General features: G+C 44.2%; 1 protein-coding gene across 13 annotated transcripts in view; it reads left to right on the forward strand.

Annotated features, from left to right (window-relative positions):
• Positions 1-26,306, forward strand: part of LOC147114055 (rho GTPase-activating protein 26-like) — a 249,495-nt gene that overhangs the window by 68,628 nt on the left and 154,561 nt on the right. For all 13 annotated transcript variants that reach the window (XR_015079339.1, XR_015079340.1, XR_015079341.1 and 10 more), the window contains exons 2-4: positions 21,153-21,248; positions 23,930-23,991; positions 25,344-25,415. Coding sequence is in view for 9 of the 13 variants with exons in the window: in XM_085995616.1 (XP_085851742.1) it covers positions 21,153-21,248; positions 23,930-23,991; positions 25,344-25,415 (230 nt within the window). In the remaining 4 variants the exon portion in view is untranslated. The remainder of the gene's footprint in view (positions 1-21,152; positions 21,249-23,929; positions 23,992-25,343; positions 25,416-26,306) is intronic.

A 26,306-nucleotide genomic window follows, 5' to 3' on the forward strand; every position in this document is an offset into this window, starting at 1 on the left:
AAAATAGCAACTAGGATAGCCAAATACCACTTGCAAGTATTACCCACATCCTGAGAGCAAATTTAAAAAAAAAATTGTTTTTGGTCTTGAAGCCAAACTCTCGAGTCCATGTGGTAACCGTTTTGTCGAGTTTCATGAAAAGACCTAGAACTCTAGTCCCACTCGATTTACTCCATTTCTTCTTTGGGAGCTAAATATGGTACTTTGTAAAATGATGGACCTTCCTTCTTAACTCATGTACTCTTGTGAACTTGCATTTATTACTTGCTGGCTAGATGAGTTAATGAACTTAAGGGAAGAAAAGAAAGAGAGACTTGCATTTAAAAATATAAGAACTTGCACTTATATAGAACCTAGAACCTTTCATGATCTCTGGATAAGAACATAACATAAGAAATAGGAGCAGGAGTAGGCCAATCGGCCCCTCGAGCCTGCTCCGCCATTCAATAAGATCATGGCTGATCTGATCCTAACCGCCAATCTACTATCACAGAACCATCTCCTGAATCTAACAGAATTAGACACACGAAATAGGAGCAGGATCAGGCTACACGGCCCCTGGGCCCGCTCTGCTACCCACAGGGCCATGTCCGATCCGAACCTAGACTCATGTCCAAATTCCTGCCCGCTCCCTGTAACCCTTAATTCCCTTTACTTCTAGGAAACTCTCTATTTCTGTTTTAAATTTAAGTAATGATGTAGCTTCTACAGCTTTTTGGGGCAGCATATTCAATGGACCTACCACCCTCAGTGAAGTAGTTCGTCCTCATCTCAGTTTTGAAAGAGCAGCCCCTTATTCTAAGACTATGCCCCCTAGTTCTAGTTTCACCCATCATCGGGAACATCCTCCCCGCATCCACCCGATCCAACCCCTTCACAATCTTATATGTTTCAATAAGATCGCCTCTCATTCTTCTGAACTCCAATGAGTAGAGTCCCAATCTACTTAACCTCTCCTCATATGTCCATCCCCTCATCCCCGGGATTAACCGAGTGAACCTTCTTTGTACTGACTCGAGAGTAAGTATGTCTTTTCTTAAGTATGGACACCAAAACTGTATGCAGTATTCCAGGTGCGGTCTCACCAATACCTTGTACAACTGAAGCAATACCTCCCTATTTTTATATTCTATCCCCCTAGCAATGAAAGCCAACATTCCATTGGCCTTCTTAATCACTTGCTGCACCTGCATACTAACCTTTTGAGTTTCGTGCACCAGGACCCCCAGATCCCTTTGTACTTCAGTACTTTCCAGTTTCTTGCCATTAAGATAATAACTTGCTCTACGATTTTTCCTGCCAAAGTGCATAACCTCACACTTTCCAGTATTGTATTCCATCTGCCAAATCTCTGCCCACTTACTTAGCCTGTCTATGTCCCCTTGCAGGTTTTTTATGTCCTCCTCACTCACTACTTTCCCTCCCATCTTAGTATCATCTGCAAACTTTGATATGTTACACTCGGTCCCCTCCTCCAAATCGTTAATATAGATTGTAAAGAGTTGGGGACCCAGCACTGACCCCTGCGGAACACCACTAGTTATTGATTGCCAGTCTGAGAATGAACCATTTATCCCAACTCTCTGCCTTCTGTTAGATAGCCAATCCTCTACCCATGGCAGAATATTACCCCCAATCCCGTGATTTTTTATCTTAAGCAATAATCTTTTGTGTGGCACCTTGTCAAATGCCTTTTGGAAGTCTAAATACACTACGTCCACTGGTTCCCCTTTATCCACCCTATATGTTACTTCCTCAAAGAACTCCAGCAAATTTGTCAAACATGACTTCCCCTTCATAAAACCATGCTGACTTTGTCCTATTAAATTATGATTATCCAAATGTCCTGTTACTGTCTCCTTAATAATGGACTCCAAAATTTTACCAACCACAGATGTTAGGCTAACCGGTATATAGTTTCCAGCCTTCTGTCTACTGCCCTTTTTAAATAAGGGTGTTACATTAGCAGTTTTCCAGTCTGCTGGGACCTTTGCTGAGTCCAGGGAGTTTTGGAAAATTATTACTAATGCATCCACAATCCCTACCGCCACTTCCCTCAAGACCCTAGGATGTAAGCCATCAGGTCCAGGTGATTTATCCGCCTTGAGTCCCATTATTTTACCGAGTACCACTTCCGTAGTGATTTTGATCGTGTTTAGCTCCTCCCCCCCCCCCATAGCCCCCTGTTTGTCCAGTGTTGGGATATTCTTAGTGTCTTCTACTGTAAAGACTGAGACAAAATATTCATTGTGTTTTTGCCATCTCCATATTTCCCACCATTAATTTCCCGGTCTCATCCTCTAAGGGACCAACATTTACTTTAGCCACCCTTTTTCTTTTTATATAACTATAAAAACTCTTACTTTCTGTTTTTATATTTTTTGCTAATTTATTTTCATAATCTATCTTCCCTTTCTTAATCTTTTTGTTATTTTTTGCTGTCTTTTAAAGTTTTCCCAATTCTCTATCCTCCCACTAGATTTGGCTACCTTATATGCCCTTGTTTTTAGTCGAATACTATCCTTAATTTCTTTACTTAGCCACGGATGGCTGTCTTTTCTTTTACACCCTTTTCTTCTCGGTGGAATATATATTTTTTGGAAGTTGTAAAATAACTCCTTAAATGTACACCACTGATCATGTAGATTAGATTACCCTTTAATCTATTTTCCCAATCCACTCTACTCAATTCCGCTCTCATACCTTCATAGTCTCCTTTATTCAAGCTTAGCACGCTTGTTTGAGATCCAACCTTCTCACCCTCTAATTGAATATGGAATTCAACCATGTTATGGTCACTCATTCCAAGGGGATCCTTTACTAAGACATTTTTAATTAATCCTGTCTCGTTACACAGGACCAGATCGAAGGTTGCTTGCCCCCTGGTCGGTTCAGTTACATACTGCTCAAGAAACCCATCCCTAATACACTCAATGAACTCATCCTCAAGGCAGCCCTGCCCAATTTGATTTGTCCAATTAATATGATAGTTAAAATCCCCCATAATTGTAGATGTTCCCTTATTACAAGCCTCAACTATTTCCTGATTGATACTCCGTCCAACAGAGTTGCAACTGTTCGGAGGCCTATAGACTACGCCCACTGGTGTTTTTTTCCCCTTATTATTCCTTATCTCCACCCAAACTGTTTCATTATCCTGATCTTTTGACCCAATATAATTTCTCTGTATTACAGTGATTCCTTCCTTTATTAACATAGCCACCCCACCTGTCCTTCCTGATCGTTAAATAATCTGGTATGTTTAATTCCCAGGCATTGTCACCCTGCAGCCATGTTTCTGTCATGGCCACAAGATCATACCCATATGTAGTTATTTGTGCCATTTTGTTACGAATGCTACGTGCATTCAGATAGAGAACTTTCAAATATGTTTTGTGACACTTAGTCCCTGCTTTTGCCCTTTTTATTACCTTTTACTCCATACCTTCTGCCCCTTCCTGACACGCTCTGGTTTTTAATTTCCCCAGTGCAACCTAAGTCTATGACCTTCTCTTGTCATTTTTATTATTTGCTCTCTAGGAACCTCCCCCCAACTAGTTAGCTTAAAGCCCTCTCTACAGCCCTAGTTATATGATCCGCCAGGGCTCTAGTCCCAGCACTGGCCAAGTGAAGCCCGTCCCAACGGAACAGCTCCCTCCTGCCCCAGTACTGGTGCCAGTGTCCCAGGAAGCAAAACCCATTTCTCCCACACCAGTCTTTGAGCCACGCATTTAACTCTCTAATTTTATTTGTCCTAGCCAAATTCGCTCGTGGCTCAGGTAATAATCCAGAGATTATTACCCTTGTGGTTCTGCTTTTTAATTTGGCCCCTAGCTGCTCATACTCCTTTAACAGAACCGGCTTCCTAGTCCTATCTACGTCGTTTGTACCAACATGGACCATGACAACTGGATCCACCCCCTCCCACTTCATAGGTGTGACCACCTCCTGATACAGAGTCCAGGTACTTCGCCCCCTTCCTGATGTGTCGCAGTGTCTGAAGCTCAGACTCCAGCTCATCAACACGGAGCTGGAGTTCCTGTAGCAGCAGACACTTGTCACAGACGTAATCACCGTGAGCCTCAATGGGGTCCACTGGCTCCCACATCTCGCAACAGTAACACATCACCTGCTCCATTCTATGTAATTAATTTCTTTTATTGTTAGTTATGGACACCCTCTGCCCGATTTTAGATGCTAGTATCCCCTTTAATTAATTGGATTTAAATTAAATCAATCCCTCTAATTACACCAGTTAAATGGTTTACCAACAGTCACTCTGCACCAGAAAGGCCTTATTAACTACAACCCACAGAGTTAAAGTTTGAAAAGAGCACCTAACACCCAACTTACCCTAACTCACACTTACCCAAACTCTCAGCACTCTCTGCTGACTCGCACTAGGACTGGTCTTTTTATACTGTTTGTTTGTTTACAGCCAAATGAGTCACCCCTGCTGATTGGTTAGAAAACTGGTTTCCACTGCCTGCTGTGCCAATTTACTCCTACTGCAGTGTAACCTTGTTTTACCTTTATGTCCTAAAGCGCTTTACAGCCAATTAAGTCATTTTGAAGTGTAGTCATTTTTGTACTGTAGTAATCAAGGCAGCCAATTTACACACCACAAACTCCCACAAACAGCAATGTGATAATGACCAAATAATCTGTTTTAGTGATGTTGATTTGAGGGATAAATATTAGCCAGGACACCAGGGATAACTCCCCTACTCTTCACAATAGTGCCATGGGATCTTTTGCATCCATCTGAGAGGGCATCTGTTTAATGTCTCATCAGAAAGACAACCCTTTCGACAGTGCAACGCTCCCTCAGTACTGCACTGGATTGTCAGCCTAGATCTTGTGCTCAATTATCTGGAGCGGGGCTTGAACCCACAACCTTCTGACTGAGGCGAGAATGCTACCACTGAGCCACAGCTGACATGCAAGGCATTTACTTTTAATGAGTAAGAAACCATCAGGTAGAGTTGAGCATCCTATTAGATCTGCACTAACTTGCAAATCTGCTGGGATGGGGCTTGGAAATAACTATCTCAGTGCTTTAAAGTATTATTCAGGTTTAGCAGCTAAAGACAGCCTACGTTTTGGTGAGCATGCTTTGTTTGCTGATGTTTAATTATTTAATGTACCATCCTTTAACCGTCCAGCTTTGGAGTCAATCTTTTGGGCATTCATATTTGTAAATAAGTCCATAATCATTATATGCAGTTGTAATTCATTGTTTGTGCTAATATAACTTTTTAGTGGATTTTCCGCAGTGTCTGAGGAGACAGCTAACGGTGGGTGTTTTGCAGTGGCACCAGGCTCAGCATTTAGGGGGAAGAATAGGAATCTGATTGGAACAACAGACAAATAGATATGAAAGTAGATCATAAAATTACATGGAATGTATAGCACAAAAACAGGCCTACCAACAACAACTTGTATGTATACAGTGCCTTTAACATAGTAAAACATTCCAAGGCACTTCAAGAGTATTAAAAGACAAATAATTTGACACCGATCCACAAAAGGAGAAATTAGAGCAGGTGACCAAAAGCTTGGTCAAAGAGGTAGGTTTTAAGGAGCATCTTAAAGGAGGAAAGAGAGGTAGCGATGCCAAGAGGTTTAGGCAGGGAATTCCAGAGCTTGGGGCCTAGGCAACAGAAGGCACGGCCACCAATGGTTGAGCGATTATAATCAGGGATGCTCAAGAGGACCGAATTAGAGGAGTGCAGATACCTCTGGGTGGGGAGAAAATGTGGCTGAAGGAGATTAGCGATAGGGAGGGGCGAGGCCATGGAGGGATTTGAAAACAAGGATGAGAATTTTGAAATCGAGGAGTTGCTTAACCGGGCGAGCCAATGTAGGTCAGCGAGCACAGGAGTGATGGGTGAACAGGACTTGGTGTGAGTTAGGACACAGGCAGCTGAGATTTGGATGACAAGTTTACCTAGGATAGAATGTGAGGCCAGCCAGGAGTGCGTTGGAATAGTCAAGTCTAGAGGTAACAAAGGCATGGATGAGGGTTTCGGCAGTGGATGAGCTGAGGCAAGGGCGGAGACGGGCGATCTTTGTTATGCTGCAGATATGTGTTCGGAAGCTCATTTCAGGGTCAAAAATGACACCAAGGTTGTGAACAGTGTGGTTCAGCCTCAGACAGATGTTAGGGAGAGGGATGGAGTCAGTGGCTAGGGAACGGAGTTTGTGGCGAGGACCGAAAACAATGGCTTTGGTTTTCCCAATATTTAATTGGAGAAAATTTCTACTCATCCAGGACTGGATGTCGGACAAGCAGTCTGACAATTTTAGAGACCATGGAGGGGTTGAGAGAAGTGGTGGTGAGGTAGAGCTGAATGTCGTTGGCGTACACCTGGAAATTGACGCTGTGTTTTCGGATGACGTCGCCAAGGGGCAACATGTAGATGAGAAATAGGAGGGGGCCAAGGATCGATCCTTGGGAGGGCACCAGAGGTAACGATGCGGGAGCGGGAAGAGAAGCCATTGCAGGTGATTCTCCGGCTACAATTAGATAGATAAGAATGGTACCAGGCAAGTGCAGTCACAAAGGATGTCATTTGTGACTTTGAGAGCCATTTTGGTACTGTGGTAGGGCAGAAACCTATCTGTATAACCATCTATTCGTTATTTGCTTATGTGTTTTATCTAGCTTCCCCTTAAATTCATCACAGAAAGGGATCCGCAAACAGCAGTGAGATAAATGACCAGATCATGTGCTGTAATCCTGTTGGTCATGCAGAGTGGAAAATTCATTTTAAAAACAAAGGCCTAGAAATTGGGTTGGTAGCGCCTAAAGAGACCTAGAATTGGGGCGAAGCACTATGTTGGGGCGGACGCTATGAAGATAGCGCCAACTCAGACATTGACTATACATTTAGCGCCTGCGCTAAGTGTTTGCGCGCGCCCGCGAGCGCAAGCAGCTCATGACGTCATTTCAGTGTGCAACGCCTTTTAGGAGCGCCTGAGCGCATATTGGGTGGCGCTCGGAGCCTTAGCGCCCAGCGCTATTAGTGACAGTTCGAGGGAGGGCTGACAGGCCCCTCTCGGTTAGGGGGGCGCTATTTAAAGGGGACAGCTCTACTGCAGAATCTTCTGCCACTTGGCCTGCTCATTAGCTCGCCAACTCTCTCTAGCAGCGAGCGCAATGTGGAGCAGAGTTCTGGGATTTGAGCTTTACAGTACTTGGTACCTTCAACCCTGTCCGAAGCACTTGCACCACTACACCTAAAAGCCTTTTGACCAACTGGCATCGGAATGGGAGCTTGTTTGGATGGCGACGGACCTCATCTGCACTCTGTGCAGCAGTCATGACGACCTGCCTTGCCCTGCGGGGAGACGGTGGCTGAACTTGCCTATCCCCCCTGCGTTGCTCCATGCCGCTTGGTCCAGCAACTGGTTCATCCTCAGAGCCACCCCCCCTCCCCTCCAGGGGACTACTATCCCCAGTCTGCAGATGTCTCCGCTCCCCGGATTCTGCAATGGCTGGTCAGGATTCCTCCTGGTCCTCGCCTCCGGTGGCACTGGCACTGGCAGCTTCAGCGCGTTGAGCCCGAGTTGGTGCTGCTTCATCTGAAAGTGGGAGGTGGAAGAGTGGCTTTAGCAAAAGGACAGGTTTGCTGAAAGGCATGCCAGATTGCGGCAAGGCTCTGACATGGCTGCACACTGAGGATGCATGCTGGCGGGGGGACCAAGTGGAAGGCAACAGGTGGAAAAGGTGAGAGTCTTACCCTCACTGTCGGTAATGGGGTCGGCAGATGCAGTGGTCACAGGACCAGACAGACGTCCTCCAAGTATCTGGTGCACTCTCTCCTCCAGATCCATGAGAGTGACCACTTGTGCAGGTCCGCCACCGGTTCGACGCTGCTCCTTTCTAATCTGTGCCATCTTGGACTGCAGGGGAAAGAAGGGGAGGTTCTGTTACATGAGGCCTTGAGACCTCATTGCATGCCCCCCATGGTGCAAGAGCCCTTACATGAGGCCTTGAGACATCTGTCCATGTGTGTGGCCAGAAAGGGCCATGGGTGCATACTGACAGATGGCCATTGGCGCATCATTGCAGCAGGGTGGCCGAAGTCAGCTGCAGATGGCGGGAAGCACAAGTTTGGTAAACCATCACTCACCCTAACGATCCGTGTGAGGTCGTTGAATTTCTTCCTGCACTGAACAGGGGTCCTGGTCGCCATGCTGCTGGAATTCACCCTCACAGCAACCTCCCTCCAAGATCGTCGATAAGCCTTCTGATTTGGCCTCTTGCCATTATCCGGATACAGGACCTCTCGACGGTGTTCAACTGCAGCCACCAAGTGGTCCAGAGCCTCAGTGCTGAAACGCTCTGCTTTCTGCCTAACCTTCTCCATAATGCACAAGTTTCTAACGCCAGACAAGGGCGAGCGCCGAATCTGAGGCCTTCAGGGTGTTGGGTGTTTAAGCTCAGTCTGACTGACCCGCCCCTTTAAGAGCTGGCCGGCGCCTGTAGGTCTCGTGCTTTCCCGTAATTGAGTTCACCTGCGCTGCGCCCGTCCGCGTCGATATTGAGTAGCGCCTGACCTTTTGCACCTTAAGAGCACCGTGCAACGGCTGATTTAGCGCCTCAATCCCCTTTGGGGGCGATGCAACCCAATATCGCGCCAAGCGGCGATAAGTTTCATCTGGCTATAAACTTTGCGCATCGCCAGTTCTAACGCCTCAAGCGGGGCTATACCCAATTTCTAGGCCAAAGTGTGTTAATATCAGTATGTGGCTTACTAATGTCATAAATAGTAGTGAAAGTAGGCATTAAATCGTGCCCTAATCTTCAATGACGGCTGTGACACCGGAATACTTGGCTCATTCAAGAAGTGTTGAGAAGAACTGCAATGATGATTCTGGGACTAAAAACTGGAGAAGACTTGGAGTTGAACTTATTTTTGTTGGAGAAAAGGTCGGGAGGGACATGAACCAGGTCTTTAAAATGCTGACACAGTTTTCATTGTTGAAGAGTAGCTAACCCTAGAAAACAATTAATCTCCAATAATATAAAACACTCCTTTTCTATGTTGCTGTTTTCTTACATTTATTGATGACTTTTTATAGGAATGCCTGTACTTTATGTAGGCAAAAACAAAGCAGCAGTTCAGAATTGAGCTGAAAAAGCCTCTCTGTTTAAACCCTTTTAAACCCCAGATTTAGAATCGGACTAATTTTGCTCGCACCAAGTCATGCCAGCTCTGGCCAGCACATCATGGTGTATTGGATTATGACATTTGTGCAGCCAGTTTTCTTGATGTGCGAGTCAATAGCCTTCATCTGAAGATGTGATTAAATGCTACAAAGCAAGGAACAATCATTTACTCGTGTCTTACAAAAAGCAGCGATACAGTAAAATCGAACCAAATCATATGATCTGGCCTTTAAGTAAGGGAAGTAAAGTCAACCTCCCTGAGGCAGTGTATATTGGGCTGCTGCATGCACAATTAGAAACTTCCTGATGTGTGGTTCTTGCTGCATGTGTTGGCTAAAATTGATCAATGAAAAATATTTGGCTAATGAATATAAAATGTTTTGCTAAAACTGTGTTTCAGGACTGGTGGTGAGCTTAAGGTGCAAATGTGAAAACAGTAAATTCATCAGTAGTTACTGCTGAAATGAGTCACTATGAATTTTAACAAATCTTTAACATTTTTTTATATTGATTTGTTTTGTTCCTTGTTGATATAGATAGGTATTTGGACTTGGAGGCACTGTGATTATTGGGGAAGTAGTATAGCACAACAGCAATTTATCACTTTTGAAGCATTAACTTAGGTTCTCTTTTTTTTGCTGAGCCACTTCAGAGTTTCATGTTCTGTGTGCCCCTCTCTTTCTAAAACAGTATTTTTGCATAATTAATCTTAGTGTAGGTACAGCTAGTAACCCAAAATACTTCAGTTTTTAGCTGTTTTAAATCTGATCCCTTACACTTTTGGGCTTTAATATTATTAGAATTCACTAGTGGGTGGGAAATTCCGCTGACTTGATCCCACTTCATGGCCAGAAGTGCAGTGGGAATTCGACTTGCTGCTATTTATTTCTCTTCGGCACTGGGGACCGTTGGGCTCATAAGCGCTTCCAAAAATATCTATTTTTAAAATTCATTCTCAGGATGTGGTTGTCATTGGCAAGGCCGGCTTTGATTGCACATCCCTTGCTGTCCTGACAACCGAGTGGCTTGGTGTGGGACTGGAATGACATGTAGGTGCGCCCCCCCACCCCCCCCCTTGCCGATAACCAGGACACATCCCCAAGTTTGGGAAGCTTTGAATTAACTGAAAATTAGTGACTTGTTTCAAGTTGACTTATATCATGCACAGAGTTTGGCAAACAATGGAATAAAATTGTGTATTATTTCATAAAGACAGTGTCTCCTTTAAAAACAACCAAGCCCTCCTCCCCACTAAATTCCATTTCCCATGCTTGAATTATTGTTCTGCTTTGGTTGGTTTGTGCTGGTTGTGTTAAGAATTGGTCTAATTACTCCTGGAGTTTATGCAAGTCAGGTAGTATGACTTCCAACTTTAGTGAAACACACCCAAGCATTTTGAATCCACATTGCTGCAAGATTCTTGCCACCATGCTCTAGCTCTAATTAGATTTACAAACCTGACAGCTGTAAACAGATTCTTCTAAAAGTCCCTTACAGTATCGTACAACATTCTTTGACTTAATTTGGATTCCACTTGATTGGAATCTCAAGCAGAAACCTTAGAGATGGTGTAGGATGAACCTTCGCAGGAGTGAAACCACATTCTGCATTTGACTGAAGTCACTTGCCTTGTGGCAAATGGGTAAGCCATTGTGCTGGTGTGATCTCACACAGGAGTGTCCAAGCTGTAAAGTGTTGGACCTTTTTGGAGGTACAGGTTGAACGTCCAGAATCCGGACTCCGGGACGATTGGTGGCAGGGTCATCCGGAATCCGTAAAATGGGCCGAAATCCAGAACTCCGGATTTTGGACGCTCAACCTGTACTTCAAAAAGCCATGAACTTTTGTTGGTTTTTTTTGTTGAAAAATCCTATGAAAAATGCGAGTGATGCAATAAACCTTTAGTGTTGTGTTTTATCCTCCTTAATCTGCACAGCTCCACTAAGTGTTTCGGTCAGGCTGTGGCCACGGCACCACACTGCCCTGGTGGCCTAGTGTGGGCCATCGGATGCTCTGCAGAACTCGCAGCGTCCCTCCCCTTTAACAAAAGGGGAGGGGCGGAGCAGCCCAGGCATTTCCGGACTCGGAACGTGTTTCTGATTTCCGAAGTCCGGAAACGTCCGAGCCCAGGTTGTGATATTTCTGGACTTCGGACATCAGAAACATGAGCTTGCTGGATTCAGGATGCTCAACCTGTACCTTGATTAGTGCTTTGATATAGTTGCTTTGTGTACGAGTGTAGGTTAGTTAAAATCTTTTGAGGACTTGAAGACAAACTTCAGTCTTTTTTAAGAGTGAGCATTTTATTTGTAGATATGTTGAGTTTAGATTAATGCAATGCAACAGCGTACAGTAGAATTTTATTCTTCCTTGTTCATCGCCATTTTAGAAACAACTATTCCATCATCCAATTTTGTTTTGGTAGAGGGAGAAAGGTGAGAAACCGTGAGAAGCTGTCCCTTTTAAGGCTTAGCACTATTCTTGGAGCAGAACAATCATACCTTCCCCATGTCTTCTGTCCAGGAAGTGTACCTTTGTTCTGTTTCTTCTGCTGGGAGCGCTTCTCCCTAGTCTCTGCACACAGGAAATATTTTTTGTAAGGGGCTGATTTTCCTATGGTCCTGTGCCTGAGTGCTAGGCAGGTCGAATGTCCTCTAAGTGCACCTGCAATGATCTGAACCAGTCTGCATTTTTGGATTCAAGTCACTTAAATGGTCTAGTTGCAATCCCTGGTGCAGTCTCTTCACCTGGAAAATCCAGTGACTGGAATTGGTGGAAGAAAGTCAGCAACTACTGCAGACCAGAGAAACCTGCAAGAGCAGGAGTGGCTGCTCGTGTCAAGATCTTCTGGCTGCTGTCCAAAAATAGCAACCAGAGACTGAGCCCTGATCATCCTACTAGGGCTGGGCAGATCGAAGGCCCATTTCTTAAAGGCGCCCCTCAAAATGGGTGTCTCACTGGAAAATGATGATGATGAAACAGGAGGGTCAGAAATGTGTCTCCAACCTCATTACCACAGCTTGTGGAGACAGTCCATTACTATTGACATTTTCATAATCTTGAGGACCTCTATCAGGTAACTATGTAACCATTTTTCTTCAAACTGGCCTGAAATATAGGATAAACATGAAATAGATACTCTGAATGATCACTTCCTCAAATTAAGGGAAGATTTCCCACCAAAAAAGCAATTTCATGATCCTTATTTGAAAAATATGTAATTTCTAGATGAAATAAATGCAAAGAAATAAATCCCCAGGGTTAGATAGTATTTATCTCAATGCTGAGTAACTCGGAAGGAAATTTGTGAGGTGCCAACAGAGACACTGAGGAGGACCTGGTAAACAGCAGTAAAAATGGCTTTAGAAGGGAAAGATCCTATCTGAACAACTTGCTTGACTTCTTTGAGGAAGTGACAAGTGGATTGTGGTGAACTCTAATATGTGAGAGGGAGGTAGAGGAACAAATCTGCATGGAAATTGCAGAGATATGAAAGAGCTATAGAGTGGTGATATTGAGGGACTTTAATTACCCAAATATCGATTGGGATAATGCTAGGGTAAAGGGAAAGGAGGGGGAGGAATTTCTGAAATGTGTTCAGGAGAATATCCTTGACCAGTATGTTCTTGGCCCAACTGGGAAGGAGGCATTACTGGATCTGGTGCTGGGGAACGAGGTGGGCCAGGTCGACCAAGTGTCTGTGGGAGAGCACTTGGGTACGAGTGATCATCGTATCATAAGATTTAGATAAGCAATGGAGAGGAGCAAGGAACAATCTAGAGTGGAACTTCTAAACTGGAATGGGGCTAACATAGAAACATAGAAGATAGGAGCAGGAGTAGGCCATTCGGCCCTTCGAGCCTGCTCCGCCATTCAATGAGATCATGGCTGATCATCCAAATTCAGTACCCTGTCCCTGCCTTCTCCCCATATCCCTTGATCCCTTTAGCCTCAAGAAATATATCCAACTCTTTCTTGAATATATTTAATGAACTGGCCTCCACCGCCCTCTGTGGCAGAGAATTCCACAGGTTCACCACTCTCTGGGTGAAGAAATTCCTCCTCATTTCAGTCCTAAATGGCTTACCCCTTATCCTTAGACTATGACCCCTGGTTCTGGACTCCCCGGCCATCAGAAACATCCTTTCTGCATCTAGTCTGTCCAGACCTGACAGAATTTTATAGGTTTCGATGAGATCCCCTCTCAATCTTCTAAACTCCAGTGAGTATAAGCCCAATTGACACAATCTCTCCTCGTACGTCATTCCTGCCATCCCAGGTATCAGCCTGGCGAATCTTCGCTGCACATGGCAAGAATGTCCTTCCTCAGGTAAGGTGACCAAAACTGCACACAATACTCAAGGTACGGTCTCACCAAGGCCCTGTACAACAACTGCAGCAAGACATCGTTGTTCTTGTACTCGAACCCTCTTGCTACGAAGGCCAACATACCATTTGCCTTCTTAACCGCCTGCTGCACCTGCATGCTTGCCTTCAGCGACTGGTGCACAAGAACACCTAGGTCTCTTTGCACTTCCCCTTCTCCCAATCTATTGCCATTCAAATAATAATCTGCCTTCCTGTTTTTGCCATCAAAGTGGATAACCTCAATTTATCCACATTATAGTGTATTTCCCATGTTTCTGCCCAATCACCCAACCTGTCCAAATCGTACTGGAGTTTCATGACCTCCTCACAGCATACCCTCCCACCCAGCTTTGTGTCGTCTGCAAATTTGGAGATATTACATCCAATTCCCTCGTCCAGATCATTAATATATATTGTGAACAGCTGGGGTCCTAGGACCGATCCTTGCGGTACCCCACTAGTCACTGCCTGCCACTCGGAAAATGACCCGTTTATTCCAACTCTTTGCTTTCTGTCCGCCAACCAGTTCTCTATCCAAGTCAATACCTTGCCCCCAATCCCATGTGCCTTAATTTTGCACGCTAACCTCTTATGCGGGACCTTATCGAAAGCCTTCTGAAAGTCCAAATACACCACATCCACTGGTTCTCCCTTATCTATTTTACCAGTTACATCCTCAAAAAATTCCAGTAGATTAGTCAAGCATGATTTACCTTTTGTAAATCCATGTTGACTTTGTCCGATCCTGTCACTGCTTTCCAAGTGCTCTGCTATTACATCTTTTATAATGGACTCTAGCATTTTCCCCACTACCGATGTCAGGCTTACCGGTCTATAACTTCAATGGGATGCGAAAGGATCTCGCCAGGGTAAAATGGAACCAAAGACTGACAGGAAAAACTAACGGAACAATGGGTGATCTTTAAGGAGGAGATGTTCCAAGTTCAGGCTAGGTACAGTCCAACAAGAGGGAAGGGTAAGGGAACCAAAGCAAGGGCTCCTTGGATGACGCGGGAGATAGTGAAGATGATGAAACAAAAAAAGAGGGTGTATGATGCATGTCGGGTAAATTCTTCAAGGGAGAACCAGACCAAATACAATAAGTTGAGAGGGGAAGTGAAGATGAAAATAAGATTGGCAAAGAGAGAATATGAGAAAAGAATGGCAGTTAACATAAAAGGGAACCCAAAAATCTTCTACCGGCATGTAAACAGTAAGCGGGTAGTAAGAGGCGGGGTGGGGCCTATTCGTGACAAAGAAGGTGTTATATGTTTAGAAGGGCAAGGCTAGAATACTCAATGAGTACTTTGTATCTGTGTTTACTAAGGAGGTGGATGCTGACAAAATATCGGTAGAAGTGGAACAGGTAGAAGCAATGGAAGGGGTGAAAATTGATAGACAGGATGTACTAGAAAGGCTGGGTATGCTTAGAGTGGATAAGTCGCCTGGTCCAGATGGCTTGCATCCTAGATTGCTAAGGGAATTGGGGGAGGAGATCGCGGAAGTGCTTGCCATAATTTTCCAATCTTCCCTAGATGCAGGGGAGGTGCCTGAGGATTGGAAAGTGGCAAATGTGACACCATTGTTCAAGAAATGGTGTAAGGACAATCCTAGTAACTACAGGCCAGTCAGTTTAACATCAGTGGTGGGTAAAATTTTAGAAACTATCAAGGAAAAAATTAACGGGCACTTGAATAGGTTTAAGATAATTAAGGAGAGCCAACACGGATTTGTAAAAGGCAGATCATGTTTGACTAATCTAATTGAATTTTTTGATGAAGTAACAGGGAGGATCGATGAAGGGAATGCAATGGATGTTGGCTACATGGATTTTAGGAAGGCGTTTGACAAAGTACCACATAGAAGGCTGGTTAACAAAATTGAGGCTCATGGAGTAGGTGGGTCAGTGGCAGCTTGGATAAGGAATTGGCTTAAGGACAGAAAACAGCGAGTTGTGGTAAATGGCTGTTTTTCAGACTGAAGGATGGTAGACAGTGGTGTTCCCCAAGGGTCCGTGCTGGGGCCACTGCTTTTTTTGATCTATATAAATGACCTGGATATTGGAATAAAAGGTAGAATTTCTAAATTTGCCTATGACCCCAAACTTGGGGGTGTGGCAGTGAGGATGATGCCAATCGACTGCAACAGGACATAGCAGAATGGGCAGACAAGTGGCAGATGGAATTTAATACGAGAAGTGTGAGGTGATGCATTTTGACAGAAGGAACAGGGAGAGACGATGTACACTTAATGGCACAGTTTTAAAGAGTGTACAGGGACAGAGGGACCTGGGAGTTGATGTGCATAGGTCCATGAAGGTGGCAGGACATATTGAGAGAGTGATTCGCAAAGCATACGGGATCTTTGGTTTCATAAATAGAGGTATTGGCCTCGATTTTAACTGACCCGTAGAGTCGGGATTGGAGGCGTGCGGGGGGTTAAAGTCCCGAATTCGGGGGTCCCGCCCCAACCCGCCTCCATGTAAGTTTCAAAGGAGATGGGTACCCGCCCCGCACTGGGACCCACCTACCCGAGGCAGGAAGGGATTAGTGATGATCAGTTTTTAGCCTAATCCCTATTTTAAAGCTTCAAGTGTGGTATTCCTGACGGCTCCAAACCACGCCAAGTTAGAGGAGTCAGGCCGTCGGGTTGAAGGACTTGGAGGGGTCGAGATGTCGGTGTTCAGGTGAGTGATGGGTGCATGAGTGTGTGTAGTGTGTCTAAAGTGTGTAAAGAAGTTTAAATTACCTGTACTTACTTTTACAGCCTTCCTCTAGGTTTCGGGAGTCCATCATCTAACCGGCACAGAAAGCAGAACGGCTGCGAACTGCCAAGTGACAGCCTGCAGCTTTCTGTGCCGGAGAGATTTCTAACTGAGTCCGTGTAGAAGGACTCGGGTTAGAAGTAAGACTGTCAGTGTTTGACAGCTTCAAACAACTGTGAAACACTGATATTTCATCTGTCACAACATCTTGGGTTGAGGGGTGATTTGCTAGAGGTGTACAAGATTATGACGTGTTTGGATAGGCTAGACTGGGAAAGGCTGTTCCCACTAGTTAATGGTACAAGGACTAGAGGGACACAGATTTAAGGTTTTGGGCAAGAGATACAGGGGGGATGTGAGGAAAAACTTTCTTACGCAGCGATTGGTGAGGACCTGGAACTCGCTGCCGACGGAAGTGGTGGAAGCGGCCTCAGTCAAACCAGCACCTTCATGGTGCTCTTGAGGCCCAGGAAGTGCCCAGACTTCCTCCTGTCTTCACAGCTTCAGCCAATACTGTGCCTCCAAATAAGCCCACGTGGATTCTTTATTTTAATTAGGCCTGAGCGGCAGTTGGGGCACTGCTTTGGGTTCCGATGGACACATTTCTGGTCCATTCCACCCCATTGTTTCTGGACAGTACTGGGAAAGGAAGATTGGCCCTTCTACGTCCACCATGGGTGGGAGGTAACCACTTTACATAGAGTTTCCATTATAAACATAGATATAAGAATTTATCATGGAAATATAAAAATAAGGACAGTAGGTATGACTTTAAAATCATGGCTGAATTACATCGCTTGACCTGGTCCAATTATTACCTGCAAACTAACCCTGCTTCACCTAAAGACTACACTTGATCTTTTCTCCCGCTACACAAGGCCTTGGGAAATTGACTTGTTTGTGTGTATGTGTGGTGTCAGTTGTGCGTGTTATAATTTTTTTCTCTCTCTCCCTCCTCCAACCACCTCACTCCCCCTCCCTCACCACCACCACTTTTTTTTGTAAAGGATAAGATGAGGTGATTTTCTATGGTATACACTTAATTTGAGGTTCAGGTGAATAATGAACTGATTGAACTTTATTCACGCAACTCATTTCTTTGGGAGCTCTTGATCAGATTACTACTTTCTAATCACTTCCAGCTCTCCTCCATTATTCACTATTGTAAATACAGTGTTAGATTTGGGCAGAGGTTATCCCTTTCAAACAAATGAGATTCAAAGTGCTAGTGAAATAGTCTTGCCAGTAAAATCAGGCCACCAGCATGTTGAAAATTCTGAGACCTGGGTGAGTTCAGTTACTCCTTTCATTGAAATTGGCTTTGAAGGCTGTATTCGGAGAGAGCAGATTCTTGGCCTCAATATAACTGTCTGGTTTGTATCAATGTGACAGTCTGATTGTTCGTCCCCTCATTGTTATTAACAAATTATAAATAGCTGTTCTTAGAGAATTTTGCAGATTGCTACTGTACTGCCTCATTTCCTCTAGTCTTCCTCTTGCTGCTCTGTATCCCAGTAGCAGATACACCATCCTGGACAGCAGGCTATTAACATCATGTGCTCCATTCCCCTTTGCCTTTTTAAAATGACTTTATTGTGTTTATCAAGGTGAGTATGTTATTGCAAGGGAATGAGATACTTTCCATTTCGAGCACCCATTGCCAGCATCAGAACTTTGATTGGACCAGGTTGTCTGTATGATGCACATGAACAATCGAGTAAATTGGATTTTTTAGTCCTCTATCTTCCCAATTTTCCTCCACATATCTGACTCAGTCAGACTATCAGTCTATATTTACAGCATTTTTCTCCTCAGCCAGTGGTATTCTTTAATAAGGAGGCTTGTTTGATGTAGGTGACTTGGACTAATTGGTTTTAGGTCTTGTCACAGTGAATGCTCGCCTGTCGCAAGATGATGTTGCTAGTGCCTGAACACACAAATGACTGTTCTAGTTGTGGTAAGACCGGCCCTTTGGAAGTTATCATTCTGCGGCCTGGTGTACATGGGAATTGTATGCTTAGATTATATATGCATTTGTCTTATTAAAGTGCATGTAATTAAATCAACCTGGTTGGCCTGCCTACCTTTTGAAATTCTGTTATGAAGTTTTCTTGGGTCTCCTATGCCTTCTGATGTTTCTTGCTGAAAAGCTAGGTAGATGTCTCTGACCAGACACAAGTAGGTTTTCAAGATTGGCTTGATGCTTCACTTTGCCCCTCTTAATTTTCAAACAAGACAAACATAAAGTAGAGCAGTATTGATCAGAATAGATATCTACAAGGAAGTCTAATTTAGCTTTTGTCTAATTTTTGTTTTCCTCATATTTAGTGCAAGTGCGGTGATGCTTGCAAACAGGTCTTTTATATTTTTCATTTGGAGCTGGAAAGTAACCCTCTCTAGGTTAGCTGGTGAGTGGAATTTCTCCATATGATCTCATACATACTGAGAGTTTGCTGTACATGGATTTCAGAGTTTCTGACAAGTAAATAATAATTTGTGATGAGCTGGTTGTATTGTGAATGTTGGGGGAGAGAGGGCAACAAGTCTGCTGCTGTTTCATGTCAGAATTGTGACTTGTGCCAGGCCCCATCCTGCAATCACTTTGGAGTATTGTTCTTGTTTAGGGTTTTTGACTGGGTTTCAGACCTGTTAGCAGAGTGAGTTGCTAATGAACTTTGAGTACCTGGAGCTTTGTAGGAGTTTGAATATTAAATAGCAAAAACTGGAGGTGGGCAGGAGTATCCCCTTCCTCCACACTCTGGTATCAGTAAGGGTTTTCTCAACAGGTTAGACAGCCTTCTGTAGCTCTGTGAAGCCTGGGATGCTTATATGGTTAAATTTGTTCATTTAAAATATCACAAAAGCATTTATTTGTAGACATCGGATGCCAGCCAGATTGTTTGTTTTTATTTTAAACAATGGTTATCCTTTGGGAAAATGGAAGCACCGTTTTCTGTTCAGGATATAGAATGAGCAAAGACTTTGAGAACTGCAGAAATGTTGACAAAAGCATAAATGCGAGTTTCTGTAGTAGCCCAATGTTTATCTAAGGAACAGATCTGTTTTGCCGAACAAACACCGTCATTTCAAATGGAAAGTTTTAGTAAGTCTATCATTGGACTTGATTTTTTGAGGGAGAATCCTGGATTCAATACCGTGTTCCCAGAATGCTTCGGACAGTAACAGAAGATAGAAATTAAAGTGAATTTTTAACCTGTGGTTTTTAATTTGTTCATTGAAAAGCAATATTTCCTCAAATGTCACTCCACAGGTTTTGCCTTGGGCAAACAAACCATGGCTTTTAGTTGAAAATTCTGAAGTGCATACATGATTTGGGAATGGCTGTTTACTGAAAGATAAATCTGTTGTGACTTGAGCCCTTACAAGCTCTTACAAGCTCTTCATGTTATGCAGGGTGAGATCACTCAACTTAATTTTAGGTTAAAGTATTCAGTTGTGTCCTCTGTGTAACCCTATTTTATCCAAGAAAAAGTTTAAAGTGAAAATTTGTATTCCTGATGGAAACCACTGTAAAACTGAGCTTGCGTTCAGTTTTCTTAACGTTTCTTCAAGGTTGGTGTAGTACTTTGTAACTCCAAAGTGCTGAGTTGTGAAGTTGTAGAAAATGCCAACACTGAGTTCTTGATCTTAGTAAAGGAATTTTTTGTGGTAGGGTGTGGAAGAGAGGGGTTGCTGAGCAAAGAGCAGACACTTCATGGTTGGCAAATATTTGCCAATGTCACCTCAGGCAGTACATAGTGGTCAGCTACAAAGCAGTATTGCCAGAGATTTTGTGAGCATATCTCATGCCTACTCTCTTTGCTGAGACATGGGCCCCAATATTTATGGGGAGCACGGGTGCGGGGGTTGAAACTTGGAAGTACCGGGAACGCTGAGGTCCTGTCGAATTCATCATTATCATTTATTTACTCCGTTTCCTGCCTGGCAGCCGGCCAGATTGACAGGCTGGCCGGCGGGAAATCCAGTGGTAGAAGGCTGCAGCCGGGGACTGTGGGGTTGCCGGGGGGGGAGTGGGGGTTGGGGCGGTCGGACTGGCAATCTGGAGGGATGACGGACCAGGAGACATCACAGGTTTGATGGGGGTAGGGAGTCGGTCAGTCACGTATCAGGTTTGTTTGGGGGGGGGGGTGAGGGAGGGAGGAGCACCCTTGCTCCTCCTGACTCACAAGCAGTGCTATAAAAAGCACTTATCTGCTGGGTCCGGCTGCTCCTGCCTCCCTTTAGCTGCCGGGTTTCCTGAGCCCTGGGACACCGTGTAGGGGGTGTTAAATTCAAATCGCTGCCAAAATATCAGGAGTGGAGCCGCATTTGAATATTATAACTACGGACCCGCCTCTCGAGCGGGTTACTCAGATGCCCGAAACCCGTTGCAGTTAAAATGGAAGCAGGCAGGTTCGCGGCAGGTTGGGGTCGGGTTTCACACATTTGCTGATTTTTAGCCCCATCCCCGATCCTCTCCTGTTAAAATTACCCCATGGTATGTTCCCAAGTCATTAAGAAACATGTAGGAAAATGAGAAACCTCCTTTCCAAAGAAGGGAAAGGGCAGGTAAGCTAATGCCAACTTAAGGACTCCTAGGTGTCAGCGGTGACAGAGGCTTGGTAGAAGGTTATAATATTTGCATTTATATAGCACCTTAGCATGCCAGAACCCCTCTAAGCACTTTACACAGTGAATTGCATTTAATTAGAGTGACTGTTATGCAAGAACACACGCCTGTGTCTCTTGGCATCCCAAAGAGGATATAAATATAACTAAAATTTTCTGCAGTTTTTTTTGGCGGGAAAGCTATCTTAAATCCTGTTTGTTTTCTGTATTCAGATCTATCCGTTGCGAAGAGGAAGTTTGCAGAATCATTAAATGAATTTAAGTTTCAGTGTATTGGAGATGCAGAGACAGATGATGAGATCTGTATAGGTGAGTTTTATTTTTATTTTTATTCTATTCACTGCATGCCCTTAGTGAAAAGTTTCACAAAGTACCAATGGAATGAAATTGGTCAATGACCATAGCACAAAATGGGTTAATAGAGAATTAGCAGCCTGTTTTGCACTGCGCCTGATTTTCATTTCCATTGACTTCACTGTTTGCAGTGGAGTGGTCGGTTAACAAGGGTGAGTTGGAGCATGACTGGTGCATGGTCTGAGATGGATGTGGCTCAATATGGAAGCTTTTGTGGGCAGTAGATTAGGGAGGGTGAGTGAAGAGTTACTGATGCATGGTCCGAGATGGCGATGGCTCAGTGAGGCAACTTTGATTCCAGGTAGGTGTAACTTTCAGGAAGAAGCAACCATTTCTAGACTCTATTTTTGTGTGGAGTTTGAAAGAAAGTGAATTCAATCTCTGTGGATCACATGGCTTGCCATACATTTCCTATTCTCCATCTCTCCCCCAGCCCCCATTCCCCAGTCTCTCCATCTCTCCCCGGCCTGGAAGCCTGTCCATCTGGGAGTGGCAGATACAGTTTACCCCTCCTGCAATTTTTCTTTGTGGGGAAGCATGTAAAAGGAATGTTGCCATGGGTATGTATTTAATATACACCCCTGCTATTCAACCCCTAATAGAGACCCCTTTTATCCGGGGTGATCTTCTCCAGGGTATAATGCAGTTGCTCATTGATTATTTTATGGCCACTCCTTTGTCCCTGGATGAGTGTTTAGCTGTCACCTTTTAGACCCTTTGTGAGATTGATGTGCTCTGAAATACCATATCTGATTGCTCTTTCTTGGGGTAAGCCAGAAATGTCTTACATTTGGCTGTTTGAGACTGTTGACATGAATTTAATTGGTCAGTGTTGAGTTGCTGTGTTGTGTGCACAAGGACTGGGCAGTGTCCAACACTGGTTTGCTGGGCATGTTGTCCACAGATAAAGATAGCTTTTCTGTGGGTTACTGAAGCACCTCCCACCAGTGGGGCTCCAATTATTAGGTTTGTCCCTCTCCTTCCCCTTGGTGCCTCCATGACCTGTATAAGTGCTTTTCCCCAGGTCTGTCACCTTGTTTGATCTTGCATAACATCATGTATACCTTTTCCCTAGTATCCTGTTTAAGGCCAGCTTTTTTTTTAAAACACTCTGGCCTAGAAATTGGGTTGGGGCGCCAAAGTGGCGCAAAGGTCGGCGGAGCGCAGGATTTAGCGCAGCGATCGGAGTGATACCGATCGCCAGAAATTCAGTTTCAGTGCCCCTCGAGGGAGACGGGGCGAGGCTCGAGGCGCTCCGCGTCCCTCTTAGGGCGCTGAAACTGAATATCGCAGCGCAACGTGCCGCAGCGCCACACGCTGCGGCACGGCATGCTGCGGTACTGCAGGCCTTCCTCCCACTGTTAAGGGGGAGGTGCCTGCAACAGCGCGATCCCCGATCGCGAGTGCCTGCAAACGAGTCCGGCACCAAGGAGAAGTGCCAGGCTCTCGGGAAACAGCCGGCAATGCCGCGGGGGGGGGTGGTTAGGAGGCCGGGGACGGAGGTGCTGGCAGGCGGCCGCCGAAAAAGCGGCCGCACCGCACCTCCACCTTAACTTGCGCCGCTGCCGGCACAGTAAGGCCCCGTGAACCGGGCGCGGGTAGCGAGCGGCGCAACTGCGGTGTTCGCTACCAAATATCGCGAACGGCGCACGAATGGGGCGCTGCGCACACCGATGATGTCATCGGTGGCGGCGCAGCGCAAATGCCTAACGCCACCATTAGCGCCCCTACTGAATATCGCCGGAGACGCAGCCAGTGGCGCTACAGCCACTGACTGCCTCTTTAGGCGCTAACAGGTGGCGCTACTCACCCAATTTCTCCCCCAGTATTTTCTGGTCCATGAGCCCAATTAAGAAAATAATCTTCAAATTTGTCGCTTCCTCGCAGACCACTTTGTGATTTGTTATATTCACTCAGCTTCTTCAGTGCTCATTTATTGAACATTTTACATTATTTGGAGCAAAAAGTAACAAGCCTAATTAGATTTACTCCACACAACAATATGGGTCTAATTTAAATGCATTATTTTTGTAACCCTTTGCACATCAGTCGCACAGGTTATACAATATCCTCTAATTTCCATGAAATATTTTTCTGTTTAGAGATGCGATCACGATGGAGAATAGAAGGTATTGTGAGGAAAGTGGCTATAACCACCAGTTGTGGCTCATTAGAGTTTGTATTTAAAATAAATATTTACAGCATTTTTTAACATTTATCGAACCAATTGCCTTAACAATATCTGATGAGGAACTGTATGCCCTGTTCTACTTTTGGTGCCAGCAGAGTTTTGAGTGAGTTAGCAGGTGGAACCTTCGTTTCATCTCTGCTTCTTGCCCTGTGTCATGTATTTTCTCTTATTATAATTTTTGTTTTCTCCCTAAAGACATGGAGGGATGGGAGCTCTTTGTAAGAGTAAATGCAGGCACACCTTTGTACAGTATTGCAGAAAGGTTAGGGCAGTGCATTGGAACACCAGTGAACCATGCCACCATGTGATCCTGTACTCTGGCCTTCACTTTTGTTTTATGTGCGAGTTAATTGATGTCAGGGATCTAACTTAAGTCAGTTGCATTTATTATTTTTGGGGCAACCTTGGTCATTTTTACTGGTTAATTTATACTTTTTTTTTAAAGCGAGGTCACTTCAGGAGTTTGCAGGAGTTCTAAAGAATCTTGAAGATGAGCGAGGGCGTTTGGTGAGTTTTATCTTGGGCAATATTTATAAAATGTACATCACTTTTGAAGGGGAGGAGACTAAGATAGCTGTAATAGGGACTTAGCATGATGGGTAAGATTTTACATGGGCAATATAAAATTTTCTGTTTGAATGTTAAGGGTTCCAGGGAATTGGAGGCAGAGATTTGAAAAAACACTCCAGTGAGTTGCTGGTGTAATTCTGCCCCCTCCTGGATTGCACTGAAAATGCATGCTTCAACTTCAGTGTTTTAACTCTGATCTCAATTGAAATATATCAATTAAAAAAAAATACAAACTTAAGTTAAGTTTTATATTAAGGAAACATATTATCTATACTTTCTCTGCCTGCACTGACTATAGGGTAACTGTTGGAAATGTATCCTTCACCTTTATTTCATTACACAGAATTGGCACAATAACCTAGCCCACCTGGGGGGAAACTGACTAGATTGGATCGGCTGCCTGTTTTACACCCCGCCCGATTTGATTTTTGGTTGAGTTCAACATTTGCACACATGATTGTTCAAGCAAAAATCTACTGAAACAAGTGCTTTTAGTTTATTTTGCATTGTTCAAGATTGCACTAAGAGAAAAGTTAAGCAATCTTTGCAGTAGAGATAGCAAAATACTGCAGATGCTGGAAATCTGAAATAACAACAGAAAATGCTGGAAATACTCTGATGAAGGGTCCCAGACCTGAAACGTTAACTCTGTTTCTCTCTCCACGGATGCTGTCTGGCCTGCTGAGTATTTCCAGCATTTTCTGTTGTTATTTGCAGTAGAGATGGTGTTTGTGGTTTACACAAATACAATTTGCCCCCGATCTAGTGATGGTGCAGACAGAGCTCATGTTTTTACACACAGGGACTACATTGGTTCAAGGAGAAGGCTGACCACCACCTTTTCAGGGCAACTAGGGATGGGCAATAATGTGGCATTGCCAGTGTCGCCCACCTCCCAAAACCAAAATAAAAAACTTCTCCCATGTCATACGAGTATGCAATATTCTTCTACTTGAAGCTCTAAATAGATATCTAACTTGATTGTGATTTGTGAAATGAATTCAGAAGAATATGGCTAATGCTGAATTTGGGCTGGCTTAGTGGTCTTGAACTTTGATTTCAATGAGCTACAATGTGTTGACAAAAAAAAGTTCTGCTTTAATCATTGGAATTGTACTGAAGCTTAATGTCAGAGACACATGCTATTGGGAGATTAGTTGCACCTGGCTCAGGTACATTTATTAGAGAAAAGTACACTGTCCTAGTACGAGAGCCTTGTTTCTCTGTATTCTGTCTACTTGCAGTGTGTATGGGGTAACACTTGTAACACTGGTTTATTTTCATGCAAGATTGAGAATGCTGGTGAAGTCCTCATCAGCCCATTGGAAAGATTTCGGAAGGAGCAGATTGGATCTGCAAAGGTAATCTGTACAATTTCCTTCTCTGTCTCTTTTCCTTCTCGCCCCCCATTTGTCTTGCTCTCTCCCTCACTCCGTCCTTTTTTTCTCCCCCCACCCTCTCCAAAAAAAAGTTGAGATTGGCTAATAAGAGGTACTCTTCTGTTGTAGTGATCGCTTCCTCTACTCGGACAAGTTGATTACTATCGCAAGGTGCTTCATCAGGTTGCCACGTGCCAGTAGACCTGATGTAGTGTGACCTTTTATAGCCAACCAGACTAAAGAAAGCATAGATTTTGCCCCGAGTCAAATGGGCCAAATTATTGTATTATATTTTTAGACAGGATAAATGTGATTTTAAAATTGGTTTCAGGTATCTGAAAAAGAGTTCCTTTGCCTCATTCAGGGCAGTCGCCAATACATAAAACAGTTTCAGTGAGAGGTGACTAGTCTTAGTGTGACTCGGCCATTAATTAGTACAAAGTTTGCTCACTGACTGGGCTATCTTTCTTTGAAATGCTTTTATGTGCAAGTCTGCAGAATAGGGAAATAAATCAAATCGAATAAGTGAATAAATCCAAGCCTGATCCATTAGGGATATATTTACAAGAAAGATAGTTAATGTCTATTAATATTTGTGACATGAAAGGCTGCTTTTAACATAAAGGGCTGGATTTTCATTGAGGAGACGGGTAGGAGGCGGGACTACAACTTTTCGGGGTTGTAGTCCCGCCTCCATCGAGTTGTAGCCAACCCACGCGATTTTGACTTGATTAAATTTGTTGAGCCCGCCCAGCGGGCTCAGCAGACCAATTAAGGGCCACCCGGCAACAGGTGACGTCACAGATTGATATTTCATCTGTCAAGACCTTTTGACTGATGAAATATCAGCGTTTGACAGCTGTTTGAAGCTGT

The sequence above is a fragment of the Somniosus microcephalus genome, chromosome 8, assembly GCF_052327205.1.
Source record: "Somniosus microcephalus isolate GS21.2 chromosome 8, FLI_Smic_1.0, whole genome shotgun sequence".
Lineage (NCBI taxonomy): Eukaryota > Metazoa > Chordata > Chondrichthyes > Squaliformes > Somniosidae > Somniosus > Somniosus microcephalus.